The 20,726-nt window shown below is 42.6% G+C and overlaps 1 protein-coding gene across 1 annotated transcript in view; it reads left to right on the top strand.

The window, feature by feature from the left end:
- The window catches only part of LOC130123496 (transferrin receptor protein 1-like), a 40,823-nt gene extending 20,380 nt beyond the window's left edge, over positions 1 to 20,443 (top strand). Inside the window, exons 2-18 of the mRNA XM_056292673.1 lie at positions 2,584 to 2,633; positions 4,809 to 5,046; positions 5,527 to 5,719; positions 5,916 to 6,138; positions 6,457 to 6,579; positions 7,397 to 7,492; positions 7,742 to 7,881; positions 11,116 to 11,267; positions 11,537 to 11,656; positions 12,507 to 12,592; positions 12,738 to 12,801; positions 13,023 to 13,090; positions 14,743 to 14,813; positions 15,064 to 15,154; positions 15,316 to 15,537; positions 15,853 to 16,011; positions 16,643 to 20,443. Coding sequence (XP_056148648.1) covers positions 2,601 to 2,633; positions 4,809 to 5,046; positions 5,527 to 5,719; positions 5,916 to 6,138; positions 6,457 to 6,579; positions 7,397 to 7,492; positions 7,742 to 7,881; positions 11,116 to 11,267; positions 11,537 to 11,656; positions 12,507 to 12,592; positions 12,738 to 12,801; positions 13,023 to 13,090; positions 14,743 to 14,813; positions 15,064 to 15,154; positions 15,316 to 15,537; positions 15,853 to 16,011; positions 16,643 to 16,885 — 2,322 coding nt within the window. The 5' untranslated portion in view covers positions 2,584 to 2,600 and the 3' untranslated portion in view covers positions 16,886 to 20,443. The remainder of the gene's footprint in view (positions 1 to 2,583; positions 2,634 to 4,808; positions 5,047 to 5,526; positions 5,720 to 5,915; positions 6,139 to 6,456; positions 6,580 to 7,396; positions 7,493 to 7,741; positions 7,882 to 11,115; positions 11,268 to 11,536; positions 11,657 to 12,506; positions 12,593 to 12,737; positions 12,802 to 13,022; positions 13,091 to 14,742; positions 14,814 to 15,063; positions 15,155 to 15,315; positions 15,538 to 15,852; positions 16,012 to 16,642) is intronic.
- The last annotated feature ends 283 nt before the right edge of the window (positions 20,444 to 20,726 follow it).

Below are 20,726 nucleotides of genomic sequence, written 5' to 3'. Positions count from 1 at the left end.
TCAGGAAGGGCATCCGACGTAAAATTTTGCCAGATCATTATGCGGATTGACAAGACCGCCATCGGTGATGTGCCCTCACAGGGTACCGATGGAAACTGTCCATTCCGCTGTGGCGACCCCTGGGAAACAGGGAACAAGCCGAAAGAAGAAGAAGAAGTAGAATTAGCCTACTTAAGAAGTGGATAAGAGCCGGGTTGTTTGAAGAGATTTATTTGCGTTGTTTGAAAAGTTAAGACATTACGAGAAATGTTTGGTTGAGTTGTAGTAAAACTGTTCATTACAAAGTTTGAGAGGTTCTAGCTGGGTTTGTGTAAAATGGCTTAATCCTCATGGAAAGTCATTATTGAAGGGTTTCATAGTCACAAGGTCATTTGTGTGGGTTATTTGCGAAGGAGTGGAATGCACAGGTCTTTAAAGACCGAATTACTCTCGTTTGGGCGAATAGGATTATTGTGGGGCATTTTCTAGGAGAGATTGGCCATGGAATGAATGTGGGAGTGGAAGGTTTAGGGGTGGTCTCGAAGTGAAACCCTTAAAAAAAAGATACTCCCCATTGAAGATTAACAAAAAAAAAATTCACTAAAATCTTAAACCTTAATCAACAGCTGTTGGTGGGTCGGGGGGGTGTTCTAAAATATATACAGAAATTATATCAAGCAGGGAAAACAGTCATTGCTGTGAAATATTCTCAAAGTCACATTTGAAGTCCAAACAACATTAATGGAGAAAAATACCTGTGTAGATTGTGGAAGAAGTGCATGATAATCAGCTTCCTAGTCAAGTGTAAACTGTAGAAGGTTTAGTTGAATTTACTCTAAGCAGGCTACTGCTGCAAGTTATAGCTGAGGTAGTTGAGAGCGCACCTAAAATGGCTTATGTGAAGCAATGCCACAGTGCAGTGCCACCTCTCCAGGCCAACAAAGAGTGACCAACCGGTGAAAGTTGATTATTTCACGAGCCAAAAATGTCTTCTAAATCCATGGTTTCTGAGAGCCTTTGAGATGACAAACATTTACAAATCTCAGAAATGCCCCGTGCTTACCCAGCCTGTCCATCTATAACATCTTTGGGCTTAGAGAGGTGTAAGAAAACATGTCACTGCACTACACTTGGGTTCCCCTTATTCTTTTATGGTCTGTCATTCAAACTATAATGGTTATGGTTTATAATTCATACGTGTAGCAATTTAAAATAAAAGAAAAGAGAGTTGGGATTATGCTGACGTTCCCCTGTATGAAACAGTAGCCTACGTATATCAACATTTCTTTCAGTGAATGTGGAGACGTTAATGTTCTCTAAAAACATCAAGCCTAAAATTTTGTGAGCCAAACTAGTTCCCCCCCCAGACAAAATCCCTCCACCATGAACGTGACATGGCTTGAAAAAAAAAAAATCAGACAAAGGCCACAAGAAGCTGGAGGCAAACCTCACAATCATGTACAGAATTAAACAAAAAATTTAATTTCGTGGCCTGATAAAGCACTTATTTTTGTTAAGATAATGCAGTCTGCACATTAGAGGTCCCCCTGCTCAGCCTTATTTATATATTTGGCTTTTCTTTTAAAAGAGAGGGCATAGCTTTTGGGTTTTACTTCTCTCTCTGTCAACCATTTTGAGTAATGCGGATGCACAGTTTGATGCTTTCTCACTAAAGTGAAGTGTTAGAATTATGTAAATTATTACAGAATGTTTGAAAGGGGGCCCTGTCGCACAGTAGGTCAGTGTCGCATAAAAGTCAAGAAGCTTCGTCAACAATACACATATTTCATCCAAAAACCAGGAAGCATTTTGTTGAGTTAACATCGGATTTTCTGTCCAGTAGACGAGCGACCTGCTCGATCGCGAGGCGTTTTTGCAATGTTTCATTCGCCTAACAAAGTCCAGTGTCAACGCTAACCGAACCAAATGAAAAATGCAACAAAGCATCAACTTCACCCCTGAACTGGACTGAGACTACCGAACTATAGGTGTGAAAGCGCCCTCAGTCCTTTGTATTGGCTGCCTCCGGTTTCAGGTGTTGTCACATGCACCTGTCTAGTCCAGTTGAGCCTGACCTGAAAGGCTTTAGGAGGGGAAGCATCTCACACAGCAGGCACCTCTGCACAGAAAGATCAAATGTGCAAGCTCGCATTACACCAGACAGGCATTTTGTAATTCAAGAAAATATACAGCAGTCTAACATTTCAGTCCTAGTGTCTTTATGTAATTGGAACTTTATTTTGTTTGGCTTATCCACCATATTAAAGCATGTGGGAAGCCTTTTGTTCTTTTTTTTCTTTTTTGGTCATTATGTTCCTATGGTGGTGGACTGAATGGCAGACACACTGGTTTTTTGTGCCTGGAAACAGTGCAGCCTTTCTTGATAGCACCATAGGAAACCTGATGGATGTTTGGAGAAGGGGTGGGAAATGCATTTTGGACTGCCCCATTATTCCTAGAAATGAAACATTAACGCAACAACACGAATAAAAACTCATACCATGAGGTTTTGAATTGCAAAGTGTCACTGGCAGGCAGAAGCAGTCAGGGGTTTTGCCTTGATCAAATGAGGCTAATATTTTCTTTTTTTGCTTTTCTTTTTAGACTCCTCTGAAGCAACAATGGACCAGGCAAGGTCAACGATTTCCAAAATAGTGAGTATCTACATAAACACCTTAAAAATGGTAAACTTAGACATGAGCCTTTCAGTAATTGAAGGATTGACAGAGATGCATCTGGCTGATGGAGACAAGGATTCAAGCAAGTGGCTTACAGTCTTTCCACTCATCGTGTTGTTTATAGTTTGTATTTGGACCTTGTTCCTCATAGAATAGAATGACCTTTTAATGTTGGTGAGATGAGACTTAATTAAATAATGAGTGGCGATCAGAGGGCTTTCCCCCCCAGTGTTTGCTTTCAATTTTGGAAGGTCATCCCATCTGTTGCACATTAACATACACTGCTCAAAAAAATAAAGGGAACACCTAAAAACACAATATAGACCTTGATGAATGAAATATTTCAGCTGAAAATCTTTATTTATTAGACAGAGGAATGTGTTTAGAGCAAAATAACCTAAGAATGATCAATGGAAATCAAAATCATTAGCCCATTAAGGTCTGGATTCAGAATCATACTCAAAATCAAAGTGGAAAATGAGAACATAGGCTGATCCAACTTCTGTGGAAATTCTTCAAGACGATTCAAAATGAGGCTCAGTAGTGTGTGTGGCCTCCACGTGCCTGTATGCACTCCCTACAACGTCTGGGCATGCTCCTGATGAGACGACGGATGGTCTCCTGAGGGATCTCCTCCCAGACCTGGATCAGGGCATCGGTCAACTCCTGGACAGTCTGTGGTGCGACATCGCGTTGGCGGATGGTACGAGACATGATGTCCCAGAGGTGCTCGATTGGATTCAGGTCTGGGGAACGTGCAGGCCAGTCCATAACATCAATGCCCTCGACATACAGGAACTGCTGACACACTCTGGCTACATGAGGACGAGCATTGTCATGCATGAGCAGGAACCCAGGGCCCACTGCACCAGCATATGGTCTGACAATTGGTCTGAGGATCTCATCCCGGTACCTAATGGCAGTCATGGTACCGCTGGCTAGCACGTAGAGGTCTGTGCGGCCCTCCAAGGATATGCCTCCCCAGACCATCACTGAACCACCGCCAAACCGGTCATGCTGGAGGATGTTGCAGGCAGCAAAACGTTCTCCACAGCGTCTCCAGACTCTCTCATGTCTGTCACATGTGTTCAGTGTGAACCTGCTCTCATCTGTGAAGAGCACAGGGCGCCAATGGCGAATCTGCCAACCAAGATGTTCTCTGGCAAAGGTCAATCGGGCTGCATTGTGTGGGCTGTGAGCACAGGCCCCAATTGTGGACGTCGGGCCCTCATACCATCCTCATGCATTCTGTTTCTCACTGTTTGAGCAGAAACCTGCACATTAGTGGCCTGTTGAAGGTCGTTTTGTAGGGCTCCGGCAGTGCTCCTCCTGTTCCTCCTTGCACAAAGGACCAGATAGCGGTCCTGCTGCGGGGTTGTTGTCCTCCTGCGGCCCCCTCCACGTCTCCTGGTGTACTGGCCTGTCTCCTGGTACCTCCTCCATGCTGTGGACACTGTGCTGGGAGACACATCAAATCTTCTTGCCACAGCACGCATTGATGTGCCATCCTGGATGAGCTGCACTACCTGAGCAACTTCTGTAAGGTTGCAGATACCGCCTCATGCCACCTCTAGTGGTGAGGGCACTAGCAAAATGAAAAACTAACCAAAGATCGGCCAGAAAAGATGAGGACAGGCAAATGGTCTGTGGCCACCACCTGCAAATCCATTCCTTTTATAGGGGTTGTCTTGCAAATTGTCTAATTTCCACCTGGTGGAAATTAGAGAATTTACCAACAGGTGAAATTGATTCACAAATCAGTGTTGCTTCCTAACTGGACAGGTTGATATCTCAAAAGTGTGATTGACTTGGAGCTACATTGCATTGCTTATGTGTTCCCTTTATTTTTTTGAGCAGTGTATTATGCTGAGTTGTCTCAAGAACAGCTATACATGTTCCAAAACACACCTTTTGGCACAGTATCTTTTCCAAACCACCTGACTCTATTTCTCCCTTATTTCTCTAATAAACCATCCAAAACTTCTAAAATACCCCACAGATTGGTCAGGTACTCCATCTTGTGGCCAGTAAACCTGGGTGGCACCATTAGTCTCACATCTTCTTGATGTACCTTTTTATCTGAAGTTTATTTACCTTTTAACCCACAGTAACCAACATCACCTCCATTGTCTTATCTACCACTACTAACAGTTTAATGGGGAGCCACGTTCCTACACACGTTTTAACCTGACCCAGAACATGGAAGGTGACAACAGCCAGGTGGAGATGAAGCTGTCCTCAGACATGGACGAGGAGACGGGAGTGAACGGAGCGGTTGACCACCATAACCACAACTCAGGCCACAACCCCTATGTGGTCCGCAAGACTGGTCGCACCCCCAAGAACATTTGCTTCATGGTAGCCACCACCCTCCTCATCTTCATCATCGGTAGGAAGGAATGGATGGATGGATTGGTAGAAGCTGATATATTTAGTCAGACTTGACAGATACTGAAAATGAATACAGATGTTGCAATATTCCTGATGAACTTTTTTTTGGAGGAAATAAACAAGTTATTGTGTTGAAAAAGGAGAATGAAATGAGGATGATATGTGTAAGTACCTGTAAAATATTGTTAATGCACACTATATATGTATTTTTTAAAAATAAATCTGTAGTTTAATTTGTTTGATTACGCTACAGTGTGCACTAACCATATTTTACAAGTCCTTACATATGTTTCAATCATCTTTCAGGAAAGGACAATAGTATAGTGTCACATACCAAATGGTGCTGGCTTTGAGCCTTTGGTTGTAACTTAATACTTTTGTTTGATACCCCCTACCCCCTACCCCTCATACCTGTCTCTGAATTTCCCTTATAATTAACCCCCAATCCAAACCATCACTCCATCACCACCACTCCTAGGCTACCTGATAGGTTATCTGGTTCACCGGAAGAAGGACTTGGCCCCCAGTTGTGCAGCCACCACGCTCCCCATTGATGACTTCGTCAGCCAGAATGAGGAAGAGACAGGCGCTGCCCCCCTCATGGCATGGGATGATGTCAAGAAGCTCCTCGCTGATAATCTCAAATCCTCTGACTTTGAAGACACCTTCAGGTAGAGCTCCCGGAGAATGTGTTGGGAGGCAGTTTCAGCCCTCACTATTCAAAATTACTGCAGTGGCTCACGTAGTAGCACATAGTATCCATTTCTCGTTTCTGAAATGTTTTTTTTTGCCGTTTTTCTATTTTGTTCTTCACGTTGAGTCCGCTCTTGTTTTTCTCTCTTATGTGGCATTTCCATTCCCCCCTAGTGAGTTTGCCAGTGTAAGCCACCAGGCTGGTTCTCCGGATGATGAGGTGCTGGCAAACAAAGTGTTGAAGAGATTTAAGGAATACGGCATGAAAACTTGGACTGATGAGCACTTTGTAAAGGTCCAGGTCCTCCCAGCCACCAGCTCCAACAAAGTCACCTTTATGGGCAATGAGAATCGTTTCAATGGATTCCTCTCCTACAGTGCCAACAAAACAGTAACGGTAAATCTCAAAGTGTATGGTCGTCTGTTGGAAGGAGTTATTATTTCACCTCTAATAAGCAACAAAGAGAGAAGCAAGCATCAATCCACCACACTGATTATGATTAAAAAGGAGCATGCAATACATTTATTGAGTTACATTAGATTGTATTGCATATAATGCAAGTTTTACCAGTGTCACTTTGTTCATTATTTACTACAAAGGCAAAAAATCCTGTCTTTTATCATTGGTATTAGGCTTAACTTTGCTTTTCAAAATTTCAAGCCCATGGATTAAAGACAACAGTGTTGAAAATGGCAGATGTGATCTTGTCCCCAGGGTCCATGCCTCTTTGCATACTACGGCCAAGTGAATGACTTCAGACTGCTGCAAGATAAGAACATCAACATAAATGGCAGAGTCATCCTGGTCAGGGCAGGCAAGATCAGCTTCGCGGAGAAGGTGGGTTATTTTTTTATTTTTTTGGGGGGGGGGGGTTTGGCATTCCTTTTGATGTCATTGTAATTGCTTTTGAGCTTCTCCTCAGTTCTCATGCCAATACATTTTCGAGAGTAAAATGGTAAATGGACTGATAGCGCTTTTCTAGTCGACCAACCACTCAAAGTGCTTTTACAATGTATGCCTCACATTCACACACTCACGGCGGAGGCTGTCATGCAAAGTGCCAACATGCTCATCAGGAGCAGTTAGGGGCTCAGTGTCTTGCTTAAGGACACTTAGACATACACTCTGGAGGAGCCGGGGTTTGAACCAGCCACCTTATGATTACCAAACGACCCGCTCTGCCTCCTGAGCCATGCCACCACCGAGTACAGATTCTTTAGAGTCCTTTGGCACATTTGTTCTGGAAACTACAGCTAGCAAGCTTAAAAGGACTTCAAACCACAGTGGACTACCATCACCCATACTTGATATGGCTTTGACTGACCAAAACATCCTATCTTTTGGTGGAATTGATGTGTATTTTTGGTTGTAAATTGGATTTTCTTTCCGATAGTCACATGTATAGTCAAAAGATTTTGGAGAGAAAACGTAGTACCTCTTTCTGAATAGAAATTGTGAGATATTCAGTTACAATGTGAAGATTCTTTTTTTAACATTAACAATGGAGCATTTTGCAGATTCTTCATAATGATTAACAGACATGTGTTTCTCATGTGCTGTTAAATGTGAAGTTTGTCCTGCAGGCCAGGGTTCTTTTCCATTCTCCGTGTCCTCAATCGTTCCCCTCCATATTCCTGTCATTCTGTGCTCACAGGTGGCCAATGCTGCACAAATGAATGCCTCTGCTGTGCTGATTTACCCAGACTCAGTTGACTACCCCATTGGAGAGGATACAGAGCTGTTTGGGCATGTGAGTTTACTGGATATTTGGACTAAAGTTTTTGGCTGAAAATGAGTCGTAACGGACAGACGGATGTCTGCTTGTGTCATGTACAGGATTATTTTTTTGCCACACCTAAGACATTTCTTGCCGAGCAAGATATTAAATTGAATTTCTTCTTGTAGAAGGAAGCACCATAAGCTCCTTGCGTTGCTAAAAGTTATGGAATACTTTCTCTTGTTGCTTTTTGTTTCTTACTCCATGCTCATTCTGTCTTAGGTCCATCTTGGTTCAGGGGATCCCTTCACCCCAGGCTTTCCTTCCTTCAACCATACTCTATTCCCCCCAGTACAGTCTTCAGGCCTGCCCTCTATCCCAGCGCAAACCATCACAAGACTCGTAGCTGACAGCATCCTGAGGTAAGGCCTGACAAATATCGACCATAATTTGAAAGCTTTCTCTGTGTTAAACTTTTAAAGGAGTTGGAATAGCTTTTGATTGTACACAGGTTGTCAATATCTGCTGTTCCTCTGTATTCATGTATTTTTTCTTATTCATGTTTTAAAAAAAATTGTGACCTGGGCATAGTTTAGAGCTATACTTTCTCTTGTATTCAGAAGATCCTGAATTTTTTTGAATTTTGATTTTGAATTTATTAGTTTGAAATGCACACCATATTACCTTCCGGGAGAATTGGCTTCACTTGTATTTGTTGGTGTTTACATTCCATCACAAGCTAATGCTAACATAGCCATTAGCAAACTCTCACAACATTATTTCCTCTGAAAACTCCAACTCTGACATGTCTGTCATTGTGTTAGGGGATTTCAACCATACAAACCTGTCCCTCAAACTCACGAACTATAAGCAACAAGTTACTTGCCATAACAGAGAAAACAAAACATTGGTCATTGCTACATCTCAATTTCGAATGCTTACTGTGCATTTCTTAGGGCTCCACTGGGGAAGTCTGACCATGCTGTTACTCCTCATCCCAAAATACAAACAAAAGCTTAAATCCATCAAGAAAACATCCAAATCTGTCAGGTCCTGGTCCATGGATGCCATTGAAATGCTTCAAGGTTGCTTTGAATGCCTAGTTGGAATATATTTAGTGCAGCTTGTGACTCTCGATGAACTCACTGACACAGTGACCTCATGCATCAAGTTCTGCGAGGAAATGTGCATCCCTACCAAAACAGGGACATTGTATGGCAATAAGAAACCCTGGTTCTCCAAATAATTACACCTGTTACACAAAGAAAAGAACTGGGCACACAAAAACGGAAGCAGGGATCAGTACAGAGCCGCCAAGTAAAAGTTGCATGGTGTAGTAAGAAAAGCAAAGTCCAGCTACGCAACAAAATTGGAACAACAATTCTCTCCCAGTAACTCCAGATCAATGTGGAAAAAAGTTAAGGAAATAGCAGATTACAAAAAATGCCCCTGCTCTCCTTCAGATAATGACCATAACCTTCCAGATAAATCAAACGAGTTTTATGCAAGGTTTGAAAAACCTATTCCACCAGCCATCCCCCCCTATTCCCACTCCAATGCCACCCTTCTGCATCCAGGAGGATGAGGTGAGAGCTACATTCAAGAAGCTGAACATTAGGGAAGCAGCAGGGCCAGATGGCATCAGTTCTGCTTTTTGAGCCACTGTGCAGCACTATTGGCCCCAATATTTTCAACCATATTTAATGCCTCTCTAAGTCAATGTACAGTCCTTTTTTAATTTGGAGACAGTGGCACTGACGAAAAGACTAGATGTGGAGCTGGAGGTGGCAGAGTTGACGATGCTAATTTTCATTGGGAGTGACGAAGAAGGACAGGATTAGGAATGAGTATATCAGAGGGACAGCTCAGGTTGGACAGTTTGGAGACGAAGCAAGAGAGGCAAGTTTGAGATGGCTTGGACGTGTGTGGGGGAGAGATGCTGGGTATATTGGGAGAAGGATGCTGAATATGGAGCCGCGAGGAAAGAGGAAGGCCAAAGAGGAGGTTTATGGATGTGGTGAGGGAGAACATGCAGGTGGCTAGTGTGACAGAGGAAGATGCAGAGGACAGGAATAAATGGAAACCGATGATCCGCTGTGGCGACCCCTAACAGGAGCAGCCGAAAGTTGTAGTAGTAGTAAGTCAATATACAGTCCTACAGTGATTCAAAATCTCTACCATCATTCCTGTGCCAAAGTCCTCAAAGATCACCTGCCTCAGTGACTTCAGACCAGTTGTCCTAACATCTGTGGCCATGAAAGCATTTGAGCGTATCATTCTGTCATACTTGAAATCCTGCACCTCCCCAATGATGGACCCATATCAATTTGCCTATCAAGCCAGCTGGTCTGTTGAGGACGCAGGTAGCATATTCCCCCTGCAACACCTGGAATCATCAAACATCTACACACAAATCCTGTTCATAGACTGTAGTTCCGCCTTCAACTCCATCAACCCACTCAAACTCTTTATCATACTCTTGAATATGAACATTGACCCAGCCATATGCCACTAAATTTGGAGCATCCTGTGGAACAGGCCACAGAGGGTGATTGTTAATAACCTAACCTCACACCCTCTTATCCTCAGTACAGGAGCTCCTCAAGGCTGTGTTCTCTCCCCTGGCTCTTCTCACTTTACACCACCCACTTTACATCCACGGACAGTTCTGTAAAAATAATGAAATACGCAGAGGACACATCCATTGTGGGCCTCATCTCCAACAATGATGAAACCCAGTACCACATTGAAGTGGACCAAGCTGTCACTTGGTGCACAAACAATGGCCTCCTGCTTAATACAGCCAAAACCCAGGAACTCATTATTGCCTTCCGATGCATGCTGAATCCCAAAAGATCCTTACAAATGAACGGAGACCTCATCACCACCACTGACTCTTTTAAATTCCTCGGAACGTACATCAGCAATAACCTGAAGTGGAAAATGAACACTGAACACATCATTGAAAAAGCTCAACAACGACTTTACTTTCTTAGGCAGCTTAAAAGATACCAGATCAAGCATCAACTTCTCGTTCTACTTTACTCAGCCATTATTGAGTCCATCATAACATCTTCTATGACAGTAAGGTATGGCTGCACAGACAGTCAAACATGGAAAAAACTGCAGTGGATTGTCAACAAGGCATTCAAAATCATAGGCAACCCACTCCCCTCAGTTGAATCTCTACATATTAACCGGACTGTAAAGCGAGCAAAGAAGATCATCTACGACCCCTCACATCCTGCTCATCACCTCTTCCAGGTCCTTCCCTCAAGGAGGCGCTACAGGTCACTGTCCACTAAGACTAAACGCTTCACAAACAATTTTTCCTCTAACTATCAGGACTCTGAATTCCCCCCTATAATCCCCTCCTCACACACCACTGGCATGCATACTACCATTCCCCTAATTGTTGTGCGTAATATGTTTGTTTCTGCTATTGTGTAACTGCATTGTTGGTGATGATATATGGAGTGTATGCTGTTGTTCATGGATGAATTGTGCTTCAGAGTTTAACATGTACCAAAAATAAATTCCACCGACCTTGGTCGTGTGGCTAATAAAACAATTTAATCTAAACTAAGAGCACATGTAGCCCTGAAATTCTTTAGTGGAATGCAATATAATCATGCTTTATTCTCTTTACTCTACAGGCAGTTAGGAGGTCAGAGTATGCCAAGTGAGTGGGGAGGCATGGGCAAGCTGGGAGATGAGACGAATATTGTCACCGTGGAGGTTAACAATGAACTGGCCGAGAAAAAAATCCATAATGTCTTTGGAGTCTTGAAAGGCTTTGTAGATTCAGGTATAACGCAGTCTTGTTCTGTTCAGTGGTACTTGGTGTATTCTTAACTTTTGACATTATGTGGTACTTGAAAGATTTGTACTCAAACCTTATGTAGAGGCAGCTGACAACGAAAAAACAAAACAAGTCAGTGCTTTTACACAGTGTGATGACTAAAAAAAGAAGTCATACATCTTGCCCTGTAGGATCTTGATAATGTGCACTCACTAATTTATCTCACCTCTACGCCTCTCATTTCGCCTATAATATCCCATCCACATTTTCCTCAGATCGTTATGTGGTTCTGGGTGCCCAGAGGGATGCCTGGGGCCCAGGCTTTGCCAGATCAACAGTTGGCACCAGTGTCCTGATTGAGCTGGCACGCTCCATCTCCGCCATGGTGAAGGATGGTGAGTCTAGCTCGGCAGATTATGTATAATTAAAGCTGTTTTTCTTGTTTTCTTTTGTTTTGTTTTTTTATGTGATGGGAAATGGAGGAAAATATTTTTACTAAAAGAAAGTTGAGTGAATGAATATCATTCTCACATCCACCAATGCACTTTTGTTCCTTTCAAGGCAGTGCCTCCTCCAAGACTGTGCTATAGCTAAAACATTTTTGGCGGATTTATTTACATTTTTAGAAAGACATCGAAAGGATTTAAATTTTAGGCATTATTCCTGAAGGGGTTACGGTAAGGAGAGAGATAACGGTGGTTGTCGATTAATGTGCATTTCTGGAACGAAAATGACTCGTGCTCACCCATCAGACAACTACCTGATAGATGTGATGAGGAGATTGTACATTTGCCTGATATGTTGGATGAGTTAAATACAATGTATTGCTGTCTGTGTTTTACTAGGTATCAGTAACGTGCAGTGAGGTCCATGGCTGGGTAGGCAGTGAACTACATTTATTTGTGCCAGAGAGAGGCACAAGCAGACTCTGCCTCAGCAGCCTGCATTCACGAATGCTAGCTTTGGGAGCAAGCCATCCTGAATAGGGCATGTCTTTTATTGATAAAACAACAAGTTTTACATGATTTTTTTTATTATTATTATTATTTTTTTACAACAATGTTAACAAATTAAAGTAAAAACAAAATTTGTTTTTGTAACTATCATGATATTTCTTTTTTTTTTTTTCTTATCAGCCTGGTTGAGGCACTGCCTACCCTGCCTCCCCAGACTGCACATCACTGCTAGGTATTATTTAGGTACTATTTTAGCTCCTGTCAAACTTATTGGTCTCTTCCTTCTCAGCGGGGTTCAAACCAAGGAGGAGTATTGTGTTTGCCAGTTGGAGCGCTGGAGAATATGGGAGCGTTGGCGCCACCGAGTGGTTAGAGGTAAGAACTGCGTGACTACCTTTTTTTTTTTAATTCCCACCTTTGTTTCCATATCCTTTCTTTGGTCATCAGCAAGCTGAATGAATATACGGGTTGGTGTGTGTGCTCTATTATTGACCACTCAAATCTTTTTTCTAATGTCCAGGGTTATCTGTCCTCTATGAGCATGAAAGCCTTCTCATACATCAACTTGGATGGTGTTGTAACAGGTATGCTCAGTGAACAAGTGTAAGGCATCCTTTGTGATGAAACTCTGGCCAAACTGACCCACTGCTTTTTGCACTACTAGCCAACTTGCAGTGTCTCATACAGTAAAGACCTGGTTCATTAGACCATGTACTTGGGGAATAAAGATGACTTAAAATTAAGACTGCTCTAAAATACCTTGATAAACAAATTAATATTCCAATACGGGCTCCTTCCCATGCAGGTCTGAAAGGGTTCAAAGCTGCTGGCAGTCCCCTGATGTACAGCCTGATTGAGAGTACCCTGAAGGAGGTAAATCTGTAAGATAATGACTTTCTGGTAAAAAGAAAAAAACACATTTATAATGCAGACATGCATGTATTCCTTTTTTATGCAGCGCAGTGCAGCTTAACTACTTAAATGAAGTAATTTTTACTTGAGCTCATAATGTGCTTCACACAGAAACAGACATACTATAGGAGATAGGTGCAGCCCTACTCAGTAACATTTCCAACTAATGAATAATTTGATGCTTAACTGTCAAAGTCTGACTCATTCTCTGTCTGTGAAGAAGCGTCTTCTTTTTTTCTTTTCTTAAAAAAAACTTTTCAATTTAGAGACTTAATTTTACATGTACGCTTGCCTGACAAAACTAGTGATTTGCCACTTAAGACAAACCAGCATCACAGAGCTATGAATGAGAGGAAAGCCAGTTTGGGGCGACAACTGGAGCTACTAGTCTTTGTCTCTCCTTTTCTCTTTGTATGTGTGTCACTGTACACTGACAAATGCTGGCCCTTGTTTACTTTAAAAAAATTTTTTTTTCTAAATTATTATTGTTTTTATTGTTTTATAAAATTATTTGATATAAGGAAGGGTGGCACGGTGGCGCAGTAATTAGCATGGTCGCCTCACAGCACGAAGGTTCTGGGTTCGAGCCCCGGGGTAGTCCAACCTTGGGGGTCATCCCAGGTTGTCCTCTATGTGGAGTTTGTATATTCTCCCCGTGTCCGCATGGGTTTCCTCCAGGTGCTCTGGTTTCCTCCCACAGTCCAAAGACATGTAGGTCAGGTGAATCGGCTGTACTAAATTGTCCCTAAGTGTGAATGTGTGTTGGCCCTGTGATGGACTGGCGGCCTGGCCAGGGTGTCTCCCCGCCTGCCGCCCAATGACTGCTGGGATAGCCCCAGCATCCCTGTGGCTCTTTGTAGGATAAACGGTTTGGATAATGGATGGAATGGATTGAATATTATTGTTTTACAATTTAGTTTAAAAAGTAGCCCATTGGTGGGAAAATATTATGCACAAATATTATGTCCACCGTTCTGGCAGTAATGTTTCATTACTGCTGGATTGCACCATGCAATTTGGATGGTGGAATAATATAAGCTGTCATTAAGACAGACTCGTATAATTTGCATTAAACGAAGCTCGCTGACTAACTGCTCCAGCAAGTTTTCTTTTTAGGTGTTGGTACAGCTCCGTTGTATACCTGCACCAGGCGAGTTCGCAGTTTTCCGTAGCGCGGTCTTCTTCGACGTGCTGGCCTTACATGATTGTCTAATGTAACTGAAGCACCTGCCACATTTTTAAGTTTTCATCTCCGAAGTGACAACTTGCCACAGAGAATGTGCTGTGTAGATCCAACTAAACTGATCATGGAATTTGGTGCCAATAAGTTTTATTATTGAGCTTCAAAACTCTACTGGAGTGATCCACTCATTCACTTTATTTTAATTATTTATTACCGAATCAAACTTACCTTGATGTAAACTTGGCAAAGTTTAATGAGTCGTGGTTCACAGCTTTTGGTTGCAAAAAGCCAAATGCATTGAATTGCAATTTCGTTGCGCTTGCACAATGACAATAATGTTCTTGAACTTGAATTTTAATGAAATTCCTACAAAGTGTGATTAAATTTCCCTTTTATGATGGTGTCCTCTTGTCTCTTCTTCGCCCCCTAGTTGAAGGACCCCAACAACCCCTCCAAGACTCTCTTCGCTCAGGTTTCCGGGAACAACTGGGAAAAGTCTGTGTAAGTTGGACGTGGGGTATGTGGGTGGACAGGCTGTAATTTTATTCAGATGCATTTGGCGTGATACATTTGCCTCTGTATCCAGGCTCTCCTAACCAACACCCCAACCGAAAAGTAAATAAATAAATAAAATGACTGTGTAGGCAAGCTGTCATTTTTGTGTGTTGTTCAAACTTCAGCAAGGCATTGTACTCATAGGGTGGAAAGAAAGCATAACCGAGTCTTAATTTTTGTGTGCGATATCTTCCAGCATGGAGCCTCTGAGGATGGATGATGCAGCTTATCCTTTCCTGGCCTTCTCTGGTATTCCCTCAATCTCATTTAGATTCGCCGCCAGTTCGGTGAGTTAGTTTGTCCGCTGCAACAATTAAAGTCCCAACTGTATTTGAATCTTCTAACTTTTTCAAATGAGCCTTCACAACGAGATGACGGTGCTTATCCAGAGTTTATCCTGGCATATTTGTTTGCTAATAAGTCCTGACATGTGTCTTACCCTCTGTAGGACTACCAATACTTTGGCACCATGCAGGACACTCGGGAAAAACTGAACTCAGCCACGTCCCAAATGACCTCTCGGCTGGCAGTGACAGCGGCTCAGTTCGCCGGTCACATCGCCCTCAGGCTTGTGCATGACCACCTGTTGCGGCTGAGCCTGCAAAAGTATGACAGCGTCATCCGTGGTCATGTGTCTGAGATCAGCCGGAAAGTGAAGACTGTTCAGAGGGTGAATGAATGTGCATTGCTCATCTCTTAGATTTCAGTTTTCTTCGTCTTGGCGAGGGGACATCAGAGTTCTCCATAGGAGAATATGGCTTACAAATTATAGATTATTTATAAAGTCACTGGTAATTTGCTCTTTTAGAGACTAAGCTCATAATTATTTGTTTTTCTGTGTAACTAATGGCAACACATAGTGAGTTTGTGTATTTGCTGGCCTGATGATGTTGCTGACATCTATGTAGCATGAGGAAATACAGTCTTTTCTCGCTTTATGTGTTCAGAGTGCTAAAAAGACCCTGTGGGTGACGTGTGTTTCCAGATGCAGCCCCAGCTGTTGCCTCAGGACCTAACCATGCAGTGGCTAAGTTCTGCAATTGGCTCCTACGGTCGTGCGTCTCGCAGCCTGACCACTGACATCCGGAACAGTAACCTGGAGGACATTGAAATGTGCCGCATCATCAATGACCGCATCATGATGGTAAGATAGTTGCAGTGGAGGATTTGTGTGTTGTGGCCATGATATTGTCTACTTACAAACCTGGCAAAAAAGGTCCAACGCTATAATCACTAGGAGATGGGAAATATAATGAGATGATGCCTCAGTATGGGTGGCATGGTGGCGCAGTGGTAAGTGCGGTCGCCTCACAGCAAGAAGATCCTGGGTTCGAGCCCTGGGGTAGTCCAACCATGGGGGTCATCTCAGGTCATCATCTGTGTGGAGTTTGCATGTTCTCCCCGTGTCTGTGTGGGTTTCCTCCGTGTGTTCCGGTTTCCTCCCACAGTCCAAAGACATGTAGGTCAGGTGAATTGGACTTACTAAATTGTCACTGGGTGTGAATGTGTGTGTTAGCCCTGTGATTGACTGGTGGCCTGTCCTGGGTGTCTCCCTGCCTGCCGCCCAGTGATTGCTGGGATGGGCTCAGGCATCCCCGTGATCCTGAGAGCAGGATAAGTGGTTTGGATAATGGATGGATGGACGATGTCTCAGTTGAATAATGTTCATTAAGTCAACCCAAATTTTGTTGTATTTGGTTTGGAATTCTTAAAAACCATTGCCTCTCCAAAGTTTTATCCTTGCTGTTTTCCTGTATCTCTTGCCCTCGGCTCAGGTGGAAAGAAACTTGCTGTCGCCATACGTGTCTCCCAGAGAGAGTCCTTTCCGACATATCGTGGTGGGTTCGGGCACCCACACCATCAAGGCATTGTCCAGCCACCTGGAAGCCCTCAGCACCAACAACCCTGCAGCTGACCCTGACATGTTCCGGAACCAGTTCGCCCTGGCGACCTGGACCATTCAGGGGTGTGCCAACTCACTGGCAGGGGACATCTGGTCTTTGGATAATGAGATCTAAAGCCCTCTCTCTCCCCGCCCACCCTAGTCCTGCCTTTTCTGTGGTTTGGCCCACCTAACACAACTGGCAGTGTGAAAACCAATGAACTGTTAGCATTGAAACACTGCATTCTTTCCCATTTCAGGAAATTCTCAAAGTAGAGATGTTTAGTTTTCTACACTCCAATGATGTACTACTTAATTCCCCCTCTTTCTGCAATTATCCAACAAACCAAATGTTGATACCGAAATCAATTTTCAGCTGCCTTAAATATAAACTCGGTAAATTTTTGACAAAGGCTCCCGACGCCATTAAGTATTGCCATTTTGAAAAGCATCATAATTTTGAATGTGATGCTCTCATAAACCACATCTTGAATAGTTTGGTGCTAACAACTACCTTTAAATAACCATGCTTTGTGACAGTACTACTAAAACTTTTTCAACTAGGTCCTATGTGCTTGGACTGATGCTTTTTCAGCACAATATCAACTCAACCAGATTAACAGTGTTTTTCCAGCTCAGATGTTAAAAAAAGATACATGAAGCAGCATGGTTCAGTTAAACGTTTGTCGATTTATGGTTTACTATAATCAGAATACTAGTGACAGGACGGCAGTTGATTTCCGTTGGTGTTGCTTCATACTTTGTCCAGACTTGGGCTGGCTTTACTTGTAGCTATCATTTTCATATTGTGCTGAAATATGCAGTTCATGTCCTTGTCAGAGATTCAGATGTTGCTTCGGGTACTGGAGCATAGTTTCAGATGGTGTGGTGCTGATTTTGAACAGAACCCAGCTAGAAGTGGACCTCTGAATAAGACGGCCATTGTTCCTTCACGCCACTTCGTACAGTGCTAAACTAATTTTAGGTAAAAGTGGACATTACAGTCCTATTGTAGGTAACATTCTTTTATCTAAATTCACTTGCAATGACCTGTTGTTGTCTGAAATGGTCATCTGCTGACAAGAACAAATCTCTCAAAGAATGGTGGGGTGGGGGTCTTCACCATATGGCACTGAAACTAGAACCGTGCGTCTATTTATTTTATTTATTTATCAGTGGCAGGGTTCACTATAAATAGTAATTTTTTTCTAAGCCTATTTTTATGTATAATTATCGGGAGCAGTGCCTTCCATAATTATGACAGTTATACTGTCGAAATGACAAAAAGCAGCATCTGCTAACAGAAGTCTACCTGTCCACCGACAGCCAGTACTGCACACAGTATAATCAGGCAATTCTTGGCAAACCACGTCTTCAAAATAACAAGATTGGCTTTTTACCATTGCTTCATATTGACATTGGGCCAACAATGTTGGTTCAACCGACAACCAAGTATGAGACATTTGAAAAACATAGATGCCTCCTCATGTGTATTGGGGGGGTGTTGTTAAATTCACCGATACTTTTTGGCTGGCGGTCTGTACTGGTCCCTTGGTGCGCGTATACTTCTCATCCTGAAAATAAAACATTATCGGGAGCAGTGTCTTCCATAATGTGAAGAAGAAGGTAGTTTTTGCCTACCAGTGTATATCCATATCGGAGGCAGTGCCCTCCATATTTCACTGTAGGGATCGATGTTTTTTTCTATTATCGGGAACAGTGTTTCCCATAATGTTAGTACGTGTGTGTGTGTGTGTGTGTGTGTGTGTGTGTGTGTGTGTGTGTGTGTGTGTGTGTCTGTGTCTGTGTGTGTGTGCGTGTGTGCGTGTGTGTGTGTCCATGTGTGTGTGTCCATGTGTGTGTGTGTGTGCATGCGTGTGTGAATGTGTGCACATGCATTTGTGTAGATGTGTGTATCAATACAAACTACACTGCTTTACAGTGCACACTTTCTGCACATCTATATATATACAACCCTTTCTGTGATGTTCCACGTTAGCATCCTCACAAAGTAGCTGTGTGAACCCTCCCCAGGTCAGAAAGGAATCGTACAGCTCCTGCACACATTTGAGATATTTACAATGATCTAAAATGAAATGAATGAATGAAATGAATGAGGTGGCCGCCTCACGGCAAGAAGGTCCTGGGTTCGAGCCTGGGGGTTGTCCAACCTTGGGGGTCATCCCGGGTCGTCCTCTGTGTGGAGTTTGCATGTTCTCCCCGTGTCTGCGTGGGTTTCCTCCGGGTGCTCCGGTTTCCTTGAACAGTTCAAAGACATGCAGGTCAGGTGAATCGGCCGTTCTAAATTGTCCCTAGGTGTGAATATGTCAGCCCTGTGATGGACTGGCGGCCGGTCCAGGGTGTCTCCCCGCCTGCTGCCCAATGACTGCTGGGATAGGCTCCAGCATCCCGCGACCCTGCTCAGGATAAGCGGCTTGGATATTGAATGAATGAATAAAATGAAGGGGATTAAGGAGTGTGGTGGAATTGCAGCCACTTCACCGCTATGGTAAAGTGGTATGGTATGCTGAGGGCATGGGCAGCTTACTGTGTTTGGCTAGCAGTCCCACAGTTCTCAAAATGTTTCTGACCTTGTGTCCAGCAAGGCATGAAGGAGCTGGATGACTCTCCCTGATTATAGCTTTTTATTGACTTTTGCGTTTCTTTTTAAATCAACCGCTTTCAACCTGTTGTCTTTTCGGCTAGGTCTTCAGAGCTGAATTTAATGATCGGGCCATCTGGAATTGGTATTTTAAAAATTTTACAAAAATATTCAGTATGATCACAGCAGGGTGGTCCAGCCTTTTCATGAAAGATCAGTGGTTTTGATTTATCATTACATGTGTTGGTTAATGGAAAAAAATGTTTTTGTCCTTTTCATTGTGTCTGTTATTTTGTTAAAGGGGATTTAACAGTGCCTTTTTGTTTCTCGACCGCATCACAGCGTCCTTCCCAGATAGTTCATGTCAATCTTAGGGGTTTTGTTACTGTTTTGATGATCAACTTATTTGAAAATTGTGATGTTTCTTTGACTTTCTGATGCTTTTGGTAGTTTATATTTCTGCCTGTAGCTAGAACCAAAAGCTGTTAAGTGTAAAGGTCCACCCTGCAGCTGGGTTGGCCATATTTCAGTTGAACTTAAAAGCGATGATGAAATGTGCTAATTGTTTTAATTGTTTCCTGTAACAAATTGGATTTCATAGTGTTCAAACGAGGCCCTCCTCATTTCAGCTAACCTGACAGTCTGTTACCTCATTGTATCTGCAAGGTTGATTTTTGAGATCTAAAAGGAGAAAAAAAAAAAGCTTTTTTTTTAGTAAAAAAAGAAAAACTTATTTTAAATGCACCCCAACATGCGCTGCAGTGTAATAATTTGACTGAAAATGTCATTATAAAATCAAGACAATTTCAAATTTCTAAGAATACTTGTTGACTGATGTATGTCCAAACTATTGGAAACCAAATGAGAACTCAAAAGAAATGAAAACACTCTTTGTTAAGAAGTTGGCGAAGGCTGATCGATCTGTGATCTACATTGTACCACACGGGGGGCAGTCCGTTATTATGCGACGTTGTGGGTATCTGTGTTTTAGATTTTATTGCTGGCAATTGAATGTGCTTTTTTTCCCCTGAGACTGTATACAAGCTTGCTTGTCCGATATTTTTTTTTCTGCAATAAATCATTACCTGGTAACCAGTGTTGATATTGAGTTTTAAATCCTAGGTCTAGTTACAAATCACAAGTATAGCGACAATGTAGAAGTCCCTTTTATAACAATTAAACTAAAGATCAAAGTATTGATCAGTCAAAAAACAAAAATAGTTTTTTATCATCTCTTTAGAAAGACATTTTTTTAAATGTATCAGGCCATTGTTGCTTTGTGGACTGCTGCACCGATGTTTGTTTTATAATACCAGAGAGGTTATCATGCCAGCAATTTTTAGCCCCTAAATATTATGAATAATGATGGGAAAAG

Source organism: Lampris incognitus, chromosome 14 (assembly GCF_029633865.1).
Source record: "Lampris incognitus isolate fLamInc1 chromosome 14, fLamInc1.hap2, whole genome shotgun sequence".
Classification (NCBI taxonomy): domain Eukaryota; kingdom Metazoa; phylum Chordata; class Actinopteri; order Lampriformes; family Lampridae; genus Lampris; species Lampris incognitus.
This window is presented reverse-complemented; position numbering and strand designations above follow the sequence as displayed.